At 49.5% G+C, this 13,166-nt stretch overlaps 1 protein-coding gene across 1 annotated transcript in view; it reads right to left on the reverse strand.

The window, feature by feature from the left end:
* Nucleotides 1-13,166, reverse strand: part of Nisch (nischarin) — a 36,159-nt gene that overhangs the window by 7,347 nt on the left and 15,646 nt on the right. Inside the window, exons 8-16 of the mRNA XM_015494529.1 lie at nucleotides 11,634-11,729; nucleotides 9,780-9,932; nucleotides 9,052-9,120; nucleotides 8,440-8,625; nucleotides 8,126-8,254; nucleotides 6,570-6,683; nucleotides 6,140-6,251; nucleotides 1,898-2,022; nucleotides 753-802 (exon numbers count right to left, since the gene is read on the reverse strand). Coding sequence (XP_015350015.1) covers nucleotides 753-802; nucleotides 1,898-2,022; nucleotides 6,140-6,251; nucleotides 6,570-6,683; nucleotides 8,126-8,254; nucleotides 8,440-8,625; nucleotides 9,052-9,120; nucleotides 9,780-9,932; nucleotides 11,634-11,729 — 1,034 coding nt within the window. The remainder of the gene's footprint in view (nucleotides 1-752; nucleotides 803-1,897; nucleotides 2,023-6,139; nucleotides 6,252-6,569; nucleotides 6,684-8,125; nucleotides 8,255-8,439; nucleotides 8,626-9,051; nucleotides 9,121-9,779; nucleotides 9,933-11,633; nucleotides 11,730-13,166) is intronic.

Below are 13,166 nucleotides of genomic sequence, written 5' to 3' on the forward strand. Positions count from 1 at the left end.
CCACAAGAGAAGTGCTACACAGATTTCTCAGTCATTCCAAGGCTTGCTTCTGTGAGCCCTGAGGCAATGAGTACTTAACTTGTTGATAACTGGCTCCCTTCAGTGACGCCCAGTGGCCTCCAGAGGTGGGGAAGGTGGGTTGAGGCAGTCTTAGGGCAGTTTAAATGCTAGCTCTTCCAGATCATTCAGACCTTGCATGTATAACTAGAATTGGCACTCTACTATGAAGAGTCAGAGAGTTAATGTTTTAGGTTTTGTAGGCTACCCCTACCAACTCATCTTCTTGTTTAAACAGCTCTTTAAGAATGTAACTAACAGCCAGGGAAAGTGGTGGGTGCCTGTAATCCCCGCGGCTCGGGAGGCTGAGGAAGGAGGATCACAAGTTCAAAGCCAGTCTCAGCAACCCTGTCTCTAGTAATGCACTCCTTGGGTTCAATCCCTGGTACCCCCCCCCCCCCCCCAAAAAAAAAAGAATATAATTATCATTCTTAGTTCCTGGACTATACAAAAAAGGCCATTCACTGAACTGGCCTTGATGTGCCACCACCTGGTACAGGATAACGTGAATCAGGTGAAGTTTAGGGAAAACAGACCCAAGTCCATCTCACCTGTTTATTTAAAGAAATAAATAGTTCTGTAGGACTTCTGTGAACAGATTGGTAACAGAATCTAACTGGTGACCTCTGGCCTACAGCTGAGAGTGGGCAGAAGGGCATAGACAAGCCCAGATGCCTTCTTGACTTCTTCCTTACCTTGCACCACCAACAGCTCCTGGCACGTCCCTTGGGTCATCCGGAGCTGCCTAATAGAGAAGGAAATACAATCAGCCCCCAGCTTCAGCTATTCCCTGACATGTCCTGGGTGCTGGACACTGAGATGGACACTCTGCTGTCTGTGCACCTCACCATCCCCAATCCACCCACATTCACTAGGTAATCTGCCAGTACATGGCAGGGTTGGGATTCCCACCCCTGTCGGTCTGAACCCAGCCCACATTCCCAGCCCAGGGCCATAGTCTGAGTCACACTCTCAGGGGTTCTGATATCCAAGGGCTCCTCATGTCACCCAAGAACCCAGTTGCACAGTCTACCAATCCAGTCTGTGACCAGCAATGCACACCATGAGTAGGGCTGAGGCGGGTCCTAGAAAGGGCTCCCAAAACTTTCTGCATAGTGTTCAAGATCTAGGGCTTTGGAACCTACTGCTGTGTGACCCTGAGCAGGGAGTTCTGGGGCTAGACAAACACTCTGCAAACCATCCTGGCATTGTAGGGCCATTATCCTGTGCTGTGCAGAGAGATGGGGCTGGAGAGAGGCCCAGGCACCAAGACACAGCAGTGTAAGCCCCTCTTACTTGCCTCCTTTCTTTTCCTGGGATACAGGGATGGGCCTCCAAAGCTTGACCGGTAGCCACAGAGGAGATACTACAGTCACACCGTCTCAGACTACCAGAATGACAATGTTGAGAAGGGGCAGAATGGCCCCAGGGTACTAGGTAGCTGGGGAGAAGTTCTGCCTCTACACTGTCTTCTTCAAGGCAGTCTGCATGCAGGCTCAGGGCTCACCCCCGCCCCTTGGCCCAATGACAGAGCACTCCCTGTTCCCAGAGAGATGGTAGGGAGGGGCATCACACACACACACACACACACACACACACACACACGTGTAGGATGGAGAGGAGGGGAGGGAGAAGTTGAACACAGGCTTAACCATTGTGTTAATTAAGAGGACTCAACTAGAGATATGTTCAAGAGAAAGACTGTACAGGGCCAGGCACAGAGCATGAAGCTTGGCAGCAAGGGCTGTGCTCCAGCCAGGCCACTGCCAACTGGACTACCTCAAGCAATAGAGTTGGCTCGCAGACGGAACAGTCTTCAGGAGTAGGCAGAGGGCATTACCTGTCCTGCAGGGATGGACTCCAAGGAATCAGAGCAGCCCCCAGCAATGGGCCGGTCCTCGGGAGTCAGACTGTCAGTAGATGAGAGGCTGCTGGCCAGGGCCTCCTCCTGCACGAACATGATCCCTGCAGAGATGGGGTGGGCGGACGGGTGGGCAGGGAGAGCAGCTGTTCAACAAAGGGGCTGGGCCTTGGGCTACCAGCATAGCCGGGGGCTAGCCAGACCCCCAAACCATCGTATGGGTAATAGAAGAAAATGGCAAAGCTAAAATCCTCAAACAGCTCAAGAAAGAACCAATGACTGCTTCTTTAATCTCAGGCAGGGAGAAGTTTTCTGAGCACACATGCAGAGGAAGAAACTGAGACTACATTAAAAAAAAAAAAAAAATCAAACCTCTGTGGATGAATCTTAAAAACCAAGAAAACAAAATCAAATGCAAAGAGAAAAAGTACTTGCAATATATAACAAAGCTTGATATCTTTAATCTATAAGAGTTCTTACAGATCACAAAAGTGGTAGAGGGTAGAAATCCCATTAAGAGACTACAAAGAACACAGAGTGACATTCCATAGAATCGACAACAGATATAACATGTGAAAAAAGATGCTGATCCTCTCTGGCACACAAAGAAAGGCAAGTTGAAGCAGACCGGTTTGTATCTTTGGCAAAGGTCAGACTCACTATACAGCCTGGCCCTGGCCTAACTGGGTACAGACAGGCACTGGAGTTGGAGCTGACCCCTCCGTCAGGAGAGCAGTTTGGTACTACGTCCATCAAGAGCCTTAAATGTGTTCACTCCTAAAGCACCGTCCCAGGAAATGACTAGCCACCACCCCAGCTCCTGATCTGACATCTGCAGGCTAGCAAATCCTCAAAGCACAGGATGCCTCACTGGGAGGCTCCAGATTCTCCCTGGGCTGCTGAGAACAATTTGAGCCTGCACCCACAGGCCCCACTGAATACCCCAGGGCCACCTCCCAGGGACAGCAGCATGACCTCATGCACCCTGGTAAGGCATGGGGTTTTCAAATCCTACTGAGGCTGTTTTAGGAATATTTGGACCCATTACTTCCAGTTTGCAGACTGGTGTTTCAACATGTTCTGAACTATAGCTAGAGTCTAGAGGAGCCTGGGCCTGCCTCCACACTCCAGCTTTGCCACTAGTCACCACAGCCCAAGGAAATGACTCTGAGCCCCACAGGGCATGAGATCTGTCTGGCTTGGCTGCTGTCCGATAGGACAACTCACATGGCCCAGGTCCTTTGTCCCAGGGCTGGGCAGGAAGACAACCCAAGCCCAGACACCCTCATAAAGCAAAGCAGCAGGGGCTCTGCAAGGCAGGAGGACAGCAAGCACACAGCCATGCATGAAGCAACCCCCTCCCCAGGATCTCCCCTAGGCTTTGCCTATGCTGTCACCCTCCCCTAGAGTCCACCCTCTCCTGCTGACCCATTCAAATCCTATTCATCCTTCGAGTCACCTCAGATGCTACCTCTGCTCAAACCTACAAATGTCCCTGAACCATTCTACCCTGGGCATAGAGTTCATCTCCCCCAAGTGGCTCCTTGTTCCTCAAGGGCGGTGGCCTAAATCCCCAACTAAGGATGTAGAAAGGGGAGAGTGTTTACTGACCACTTTTGTTGAGCCAAAAGCAGTGCTAAGCGCTTCCCCAGCATCAGCTCATGCGTGCCTCTCATTATTTACCACATTTCATCAAATCTAAGATGCGTGGAAACGGTGCCATCTTGGTCTTAGCAGGTGTCCACGGAAGGTTTTCCCATGACTCCATCACGAACACCAGCTGGCTGACAGCAACTAGGGGACGCCACTGACTGAAAGACGCATCTCAATTTCAGAGAAGTCGCAGGGTGGAAACGTGTGCATCTTAGAATCGATGAAGTAAGGTGTATCCAGTTTATGGTCGAGAAAACAGCTTCAGAGAGGCTACACAGGTAGCTTGAGATCACACAGCCAGGATATTGGAGCCTGAACTCAGCTGCCTGCTCCTAACCACCTCTCTACACAGCTTCTCTCAGCCCTGGACCTAGCTGGAGAATCAACTCCGACATTTTGCACATCGGCCCTTATCAGTCACAATCCTCTGTGGCTCCAACAGCCATCTATAGCTCCTGCAATAACCAGAGGCCTGTGTTTTCTGGACAGTGCCCCGTTCACACTGGCCTGGGAATGCCCAGTTAATTTGCAAGTATGCTCCCACTACGGGACAGGCTGGGAGCATTAGGTGCCACTTAGCAAAGCTGCTCTCACATAGGAAAAATCCCTGCCCATCCGGGCTAGCTCCAGTAACACATGGCTGAACACACACGAATGTGGATGCCTCTACATTTGTGAGGAAAAAAGCAACATTTTCTTGCCACTAACTCCCCAATCCCTGTTTGGACATGAGGAAACGTGGACAGGGACAGTCTGTCCACTTCCTTCCTGGACTGTGGCCTGTACAAACAAGTGGTGAGAAAGGGCCACTCAGCAGATGGGATAGGGGACATCAGGAGAGATCTCAGGCAGGGGTTTGACCTTGTCATTTCTCACCCAAAGGAAAGAGATGTGCACACAAAGACATCCACTGCAGTTTTATTTATGAGAGGTGCAATCTGAGACAATGTCTCAACGTCCAGTGACTGGGAAGTGGGGACAGACTACAGAAGCCACTCTGCAGAGTGCCCCAGGGTGAGAGAAAGGGGGAAATAAGGCTGGACCTAGGCTGCTGCAGAGGCTCATCACTGCAGGGTGGGAATGGGGCGCTGCCTGTAGTTGCAGCCTTGGGGGAGACACCCCTCCCCACTGCCCGCCCGGGGCCTGCTCTTTACCAGCTTATTCTCTACTTGCTGTTCTCCATAATCGCTTATTGATTCACTGATTCAACAGTTGCTGACTAAGACTGGCCAGCCATGTCCTTGGCCTTGGGACCAGACGCATCTCCCTGTCCCTGAGAAGCCTACAGTTACGTGCTTCCTCTATAGGGTCGCCAGTGCTGTGGGACCCCAAAGAGGAGCTTGACTTCCATGCAGATGGCAGTGATAGGGAAGCTTCCTCACAGGGATCCATACCCTCTTTCCTTTTTACATAAAAAAATACAACCAAAAAATTTGTCAAGAGATTGACCAAAGCAAACAGGCAAATGCTCTGGCACCTAGCCCCACGGCTCCATTTTTATCAATTCTCTTCCACATGGCATGGTGGTAACCTCAGTGTGCTGCTCTGCGTCGGGCTTTTGCCTTAATGTTAGTAAGTGTCTCCCTTCTTGCTGCCAGTCTTCTCTCCCTGACGGGACTGCTGCAGAGGGTTCTGTGCCACAGATGCCTCTCCCCGCCCCTCTTTGGTGTGCATGTCACAGCCCATGTGTTGCCAGCAGGGAGCACTTCACACCCCTCCCCAGCATCTGATCCCTCTCTAAGAGAAGATCCCCTCCAGCGGGGTTGCCAGGTCAAGGGGTGGGAATGTGTTTCTGGCTCTTGAAATAGGGTCAAACTGGTTTCCCAAGGCCTCACACCAAGTTCTGCGTCTCCAGGAGCCCGGGTGGGCGGCGTTCTTTCCTGCGTGTCCCAAGCCTCAGCTCCACTTGGGACGGCACACCCGCCCCTCTTCTGTTGGGGCCGGGCCAGCAGACACGCTCATGGGACCTGCTTCACTCACTCATCTCCGAGGATGCCTGGGTTCAGAGGTGAAAGCCCTTTGAAAACGCTAAGACAGTGGGCAGATGAAAGGGATGGGTCTTCCATGGGTCCACAGGGACACAGACAGCCCATCTTGATCCCACAAAAGCAGTGTTTTGGGGCTGAGCCACGCCCTGAGAGCCACAGACATGAGGTAAGGATAAAAGGAAGTTCCCCAAATGGGGATCAGGGCTCCAGACTCAGTAACGTAACAAGGCTTGGCTTCCCATAATGAGCAGCTGACCTGCCCATGCTGCCAAGGGGAACGAGTCCTCGTGAGCCAATAGCCCCGAGTCTGCTCTATTAGACACCCTGTGGTCTCCTAGAGGAAATGGAAGCAGGTGTCAGAGCATCAGGGATCCTCACTAAGCAAACGACAGAACTGAAATTAGGCCGGGTGCACCTGCTGCGTGCCACCTGAGGAGCCAGCCTGCGGACGGCACCACCCTCCCTGTGCCCAATCCTGAAGGAAGCAGGTGCCAGCATCTCTCCCCCAACCCCAGCCCAGCCAGGGGGCCCAGGCAGGGGCTGTGCAGCTCTGCTAGGAGCAAGATCCACATGTGATTACCTTGGTTGGAGAGGATGGGCTGGGGCAGGGAGGCAGAGGTGGGAGCCGTGGTGGGAGGAGAGCCACTGGGTCCAACGCAGGGGGCAGCTAAGAGCCGAGAATCCTCACTAACCTGGGAAGAAGCGCTTGAGTCAGCAGGGGAGAGATGATAAAGCACAGGAAGAACAGACTGACAAGGTCAGAGTTGAGGAAGGAGGAGCTCAATGGTTCTCACAATAAGGTGATGAAAGTAGCCTCACAGTAACTTGAGGGGCAGGCTTCATCACCATCCTGTCTCACACACAAGGACCTAGAGGGTGTGGCCTTCCCGAAGTCATGCAGCCTGGGAGCAGTGCAGCCAGGACTTGGTGGCCCTGAGCGATCCCAGAAATCAGCTCCTCCTTGATTGGTTCTTCACCACTACCCCTCCACCTTCCATATAAATGCCCACCTTCTTCTCTGGGTTGCTCAGTTTGGACTTGACATCCTTGGCTTTCTGAATTGCTTTTAGTACTTCCACAGTGTCCAGCTCCTTCTCTGTGGTTGCCGTGTCATCCAGACAGACCTAGAGTCCACAAAGTGGTTCTCAGCATGCAGATAGGCATGTGTGGTTGGAAGACAATGGTAAGCCCCTGCTTGGGAGTGGGCATGAGCATCCATTGTAGGCCAGGCCCTATGAGGACACAGGAGGCTGAGGGAGGCTCAGCCTTCTGGGAAGTGGGCTCTTCACCACCCACAGAAATGACATGGGAGCAATTTGGAGGGGCCTGTGGAGGTCCCACACTGCCTCATCTGTCTCTGGGTGTCCCTCTCCAAGGAGAGGCAGTAGCCTCTTGGGTGGCTGGTATTGGGAGCAAGGAGGTAACATGCACTAAGCCCTCATTTACAGATGGAGCTGAGCTTGTCAAAGAGCAAGGGGAGCACCTTCTGGTTAGGGGAATGGGGAGGCTAAAGGCATGAGAGCAGAAGGAGCGAGCATGCAGGCACGCAGTGTGGCCAAATGAGGGAAGGCCCCAAGGGCCTGGACAGGAGCAGACACTATGACTCCAGGTCTGGACTCTGGACTCCTCTGGGGAGGAGATGGCATCTTGTGAAGACTATCTTGATGATAGTGTGGAAAGGCAGCACTTGGGGCAGAAAAGGGGCAGAGTGGGATGTAAATAGCCTCCCAAGTACTTTCTGACTTGGGGTTTGGGGAAGACAGAGGTTCCAAGGACTGGTGAGAGAATGGGGGCAGGGTTGCTTGAGGCTGAGGGAGAGGAATGAGCCTGATGAAGGACCTATTTGGTCAGTATGGTGGTGGTGGTGGTGATGGTGGTAGTTGGAGAACCAGAGCCAGCAGGCAGCAGGCATTGGGTTGGGCTATACTAGCAAAAATGGACAAACCCTTGGACTTAACAGTCAGGCAGCGTGGCCAGAAGTTTTCCAGGAAACATGATTATTTTAAGTATCTTTTTTCTACTCCTTGTCTAGAATTAACAAATTATTATTATTATTATTTTTTGGTACTAGGGATTTAACCCAGGGGGCTCTTAACCACTAAGCCACATCCCCAGCTCTTTTTCACATTTTATTTAGAGACAGGGTCTTGCTAAGTTGCTTAAGGCTTCACTAAACTGCTTCAACTTGTGATCCTTCTGCCTCAGCCTCCTGAACTGCTGGGATTACAGGAATGTGCCTCCATGCTCAGCTAGCAATGCTATTTTTTTTTTAAAAAAAAGCTGAAAACAGTTTCTCCATACTTTGAGTCTGAGCCTATGTGTTCTCGGTGAGCCCTCCTGGCCTGAAGCTCTAGACAGATGTGGCAAGAAGCTCCCTGACATGCCCCGTGGGAGAGGGGTGCAGCAGATTTCCCAAATGAGAGGCTCTCAGGTGAGCTTCTGAAGCAAGTGAGGGCAGAAGAATGGACAACCCTGCCTCAGTCTGCCCATGTGAACCTGGACTCCATCCTACCCATCTCTTTGGGATCCACTGGTGGCACAGGCGGGTGGTGGTGGTGGGGCTTACCTCAGAAGCCCGCTCTCCGAACTGAGCGAGCACCTTGGTCCGGTAGTCAGGGATGATGCTCAGAGGATTATTCAGCAGGGCCACGTGCTCCAGACATGGGAGGCTGCCTATGCTCCTGACCTCTTCCATCTGCAAGGCATGAGTGCATTTCCCTTTGGCCATTCCCTTTGGTCCCTTCTAACACTTCAGCAACAGGACAACACATTGGATGGCCTCTTTTAAATGAAAGGAATTTTAATGATTTTCTTTAAGTGATCAACACCAAAGCCTGGCAATCCCAGAGCCCAGAGAGAGCTCCTTGGGATGTGGCTCACCTGCTCAATCCTGTTGTCACTGAGGTCCAGGTTGACCAGGGAGTACAGCTTGTGCAGGCCACTCAGACTCTCTAGGAGGTTGCCTGCCAGGTTCAGGGTCTTGATATTCCCCAGCTTGGTGTGGACGCCTTCCAAGGAGGACAGCTTGTTGTAGGACAGGTCAAGGTGCACGAGGTTGTACAGGTGCTGCAGTGGCATTGAGAACAGGGCAGTGGCTGAGTTCAGGCCTCCACAGAGACACGACAGATAGATGCCCTTCCATCAGAACTAGTTATACAAGGCAGTTCCATCTGTCTGCTCTGACAATTTTTAGGAAAGGAAGCCTCTTTTCTCCTATACATGTGCCACAGCCCAGAAACAGCCCTAGCAGGCAGGTTAGGGATGAGAACTGAAAATAAGCCTGCCTGTCTTCAGGATGGAGGTTCACCATCTCTATCACACTTGGCTTGTATTTATTCATCATTTATACTTCTTTGGAAAAAGGACAACAATCATTCCAGCATTATCATAGGATCCTTCAAGGGAAGGTGGCAATCCCCACCCCCTGACCTCCCAGGAGGTCAGGACCTTGGGGGAAGCTGTATAGGTAGCAATTATCTCCACAGACATTACCTGCAGGTTGTCCACGACCAGCACTCCATTGTGACTCAGGTCCAAGAACTCAATCTTTGGGATCAGTTTCTTACGAAACAAAAGAAGAACCAATGTTATTCTAGGAGGAGGCTGGATCCTACAGACCCTGCACATGGTGGCTGGGCAACCTGGGGCTCTTCCTTCTAACCACAGACTTCCAGCAGACTGTCCCTGCAGGGCCAATGATGTGACACCTCTTGTTTCCCACACAGTAGCACATCCAAGGCATACAGGGACTCCAGAGCTGAACAATAGCCAATGCTTTACAGAACATTTGGTTTAGAAAAACGACAAATTGTAATGTCCCAGACAGAGGAAGGAGCCTACATTTCTTCTAACCCCGCCCTCCTCCCCACTGAGAAGTGTAGACAGAATCATACGCCCATTGCCCTAACACCATCTGGATGTCGTCTTTACATGGGCACATCTGTAACACAGGGAGTGATTTTTGTGCCTACTCAGAAGTGTGTCATCACTTACTGTGGTTCTAGAAATAACAAATGTACATGCAATTAATATGCTTTGTTTGGTTCTAAGTATTACCTTACCAATTATAAAGATTCTTATTTTGAAATTTAACATAAAAATTATGGGGAAGGCATAGGGACCTGGTTACAGGTTTTCTGTGGTCTTTCCAGAAAAGTCAACCCAACCTGAGGCTTTGGTTAGGCCAGAGAGGCCCATGACACTGACTGCTACAAGCATACCACAGACTCGTCGATCTCAGAGATGCTGTTGTGGCTCAGGTCGAGAGTGGTCAACGCCTGCCATGTGGGGATGACAGCAGTCACAGGGCCTTCAAGTGTTGTGCCTTCTGGCTCCCACTCATCAAATTCTGAGGCTTCGGGAACGAGGACTTCCTGAATAAGAACATCTGTTGAGCACTATGCTCAGGCCCTCACGCAACACTAACTAGAACACTATCGCTGCAAAATTAAAGGAAGGACTGGAGCATATTTAGCATGTGGAAGTGAGCTTGCATTTAAACAGGGCTTTGATGCATGTGTCTTTAAGCGATTGTGAAATAACTGAAAGGTTTAGCAACTAACGGCAGATTGAAATATGTTCCTCTGCCGCGGGAGCAAAGGTTGCTCAAGCCCCCAGGGGCCTCTGCCACTCGGTGATGCCTTTTCTGGCTAACTCTCAGAGGCTGAAGGTCCAAACTCACAGTTGCTAGGCAACTGTGCTTTCAGAGTGGTCTCCACTGTGGCGAACAGGTCTTTTTAACCATTACTTCACAGGGACAAAATCAGTGCTAAGTCAAGAGTAGCAGCAGAGAGCATTGGGACCACCAGGGGAGAGAGGCAGACCTCCTTGGTTTGACCTTTTAAAAATATTTTTACCACGGTACCTGAGAACTCAGGCTCTTATGCATGCTAGGAACGTGCTCCACTACTGAGATATTTTTTAAGACAGGATCTCACTAAGTTTCCCAGGTTGGCCTCACAAACTCGGAATCCTCCTGCCTCAGCCTTTAGAGTAACTGGGATCTCAGGCATGTGCTACTGGGCCTGGCTCTTGGCTTGATTTTTGAGGTTTATAAAGACCTCTCCTCTTGTAAGGATCACCCCAGGTTCCTTCATCCAGGCAGCAAGGAATGCCTTGAAGAGGGACAAGGTGGCCCAATGCTCTTGTTCTCTCCAGTTTCCTCTTTGCAGTCAGCAGCCTTAAGAGAAAGAATTTTTACCAAACCCAAATCTTAATCAGATGCCCTTAGTCATAAAATTAGCCACCTTATGCTTTTTTTTATACTCAGGGAAAGATTTTAACATTACTAAGATGCAAGCCATGAAAAGGTAAAAGAAACCTCCTACATTCTCAATTGGTTCCAGCACTTCCGCAACCTCACCTTCTACTTCAAGTCCATGGAGGACAAGACACAAATAAATGCTAAGCCAGGCCTCATTAGGCTTTGAGGAACAGTCATATTAATCTAACTAACAAAGGTCCTGTCACCTGTATACAGCTTCACAGTTTGTTCATTAGAAAACAGTGGCCTTTTAAAATTCTTTTTTGGAGGAAAAAACCAAGTTCCTTAAAATGTCTTGTTAACAATATTTTTTTAAAATATGTTTTTTTAGTTGTAGATGGACACAATACCTTTATTTTATTTATTTATTTTCATGTGGTGCTGAGGACCAAATCCAGTGCCTCATCCGTGCAAGGCAAGCACTCTGCCACCAACACAACCCCAGCCCTTGTTAACAATATATATATATATATTTTAATATTTATTTCTTAGGTGTTTTTGGACACAATCCCTTTATTTTATTTATTTATTTTTATGTGGTGCTGAGGATCGAACCCAGGGCCTCACAAGTGCTAGGCGAGCACTCTACCGCTGAGCTACAACCCCAGCCCCCCTTGTTAACAATATTGATCTTTGATGAAGATGTAGGCTAGGGTCTCAGGGGTTATCAAGTACTGGGAGGTGCCGGGGAAAGTCTAACCTCTGGGTTCTAATGGATGTGGCCTTGTTGGTACCTGTCTTCAGTGGTGGGGACCACAGCCAAGACCTTGCCCTGTAGACAGTGCCCAGGTAGGAAATAGGTTAAGCTTACCTTCATTGAGGTTGCTGAGAAGCGGACACTCATCGTGGCTAAGGTGGGCTTTGAGGCAACCAGCCCTTGTATGTGCTTTGCATCACAGTGACTTATCTGGAACAACAACAACAAAAAAATCTGTGTCTCAGCAATAAATCCTGGCTCTATCAGAAGTCCCAGGAAGGGGGTGTTCATCATGCATACACAAAGGAAGCCCAACAATGGGCAGCCCAAATTCTTAAGAGGCAGGAGGTGACTCAAAATCTACGCTTTCCTTTTTCCTAATGCTATTTAGAGCTGACTAAACATTCTCTGAAGTATCTACAAGAAAGGCGTCTAGAGTCTAAGACTCACAGTGAACCACAAATTCCATTTTATCTGTAAGGGCTGTTTGGGGATTAGCAGGTGGTCAGAAAGGGTGGATCATGGAAACCAGTGCTAGGGAACAAGGGGCCCTCAAAATCCTCATTTTTACCCAGTCCCACCCTACTGCCTTAACTGTTCTGTAGTGAGGAGAGAAATTAATACCAAGCACACTGCCCCTGAGGGCTTCATACCCACAATCAGACCAGCAGAGCCCCAAGTTGCTGAATGGGGCTGGGTAGGCTTTCCTACTCACTCAGCCTACAGTGGTTGAGGTTCATATCTAAGTTTCCTTAAAGAGGAATGGCCTTCAAGGTCTGAAGCAAACCTAGATAGTTATAGGCAGAATAGGTCAATGGGTAGCACAGGCTCTAAAGCCAGACTCAGCTAAATTCAAACTCCAGTTTCCTCCTCTTAATTGTGTGATCCTGGCCAAAGTCCCTCATCCTCCTAAACTTCAGTTTCCTCAATTGTAAACTGGAAATGAAAGTGCCCCCTTCACAGGGCTATTGGGAAGATTCAATCAAGGAGTATTCACCAGGCATAGGACTCAGATTGAATGCAAAAGCCAAGTTTAGGACACTTATGCTTGAAAACATTTCAAACAGCTTTTACTATTCATTACTAATTCCATTTTATTTCATTTTTATATATTTCTCTACTTATTTTGGTACTGGGGATTGAACACAAGGGTGCTTTACTTCTGAGCTACATCTTCATTTTTTTATTTTGGGACAAGGCCTTGCTAAGTTGCTTAGGCTGGCCTCGAATTTACAAGCCTTTTGCCTTAACCTTCCAAGTCATTGGGTTTATAGGTGTATGCCATGGTGCCTGGCTCCATTTTCTTTTAAAAAAAGTAATAAAAGTTAAGTTTTGAGAACTAAGGAGCCCAGTAGCAAGGAGTGTAAATCATTTCTCACTAGTGTGGGTGACTCAAGAATTGGGAACCTTCAAAGTCCTTTGTCTTGGCAAATAAAGATTTGGAATTGGCTCTGTCTGACCTTTAGGATGACTTCCCAGGACTTCTATTTGAACGATGCATATTCCCTGACGCCATGAGAGGCCCAGAAGCAGCAGACCATAGTGCTTTACTCCTCTAAATGCCTGCTGCTGTCCATGCTAAGAATGGAAACATGCAGACTGGCCAAGGACAGGAGAAGTCCCCCCTTTTGTCTGCCTTTAGACGAA

Source organism: Marmota marmota, unplaced genomic scaffold (assembly GCF_001458135.2).
Source record: "Marmota marmota marmota unplaced genomic scaffold, marMar, whole genome shotgun sequence".
Classification (NCBI taxonomy): domain Eukaryota; kingdom Metazoa; phylum Chordata; class Mammalia; order Rodentia; family Sciuridae; genus Marmota; species Marmota marmota.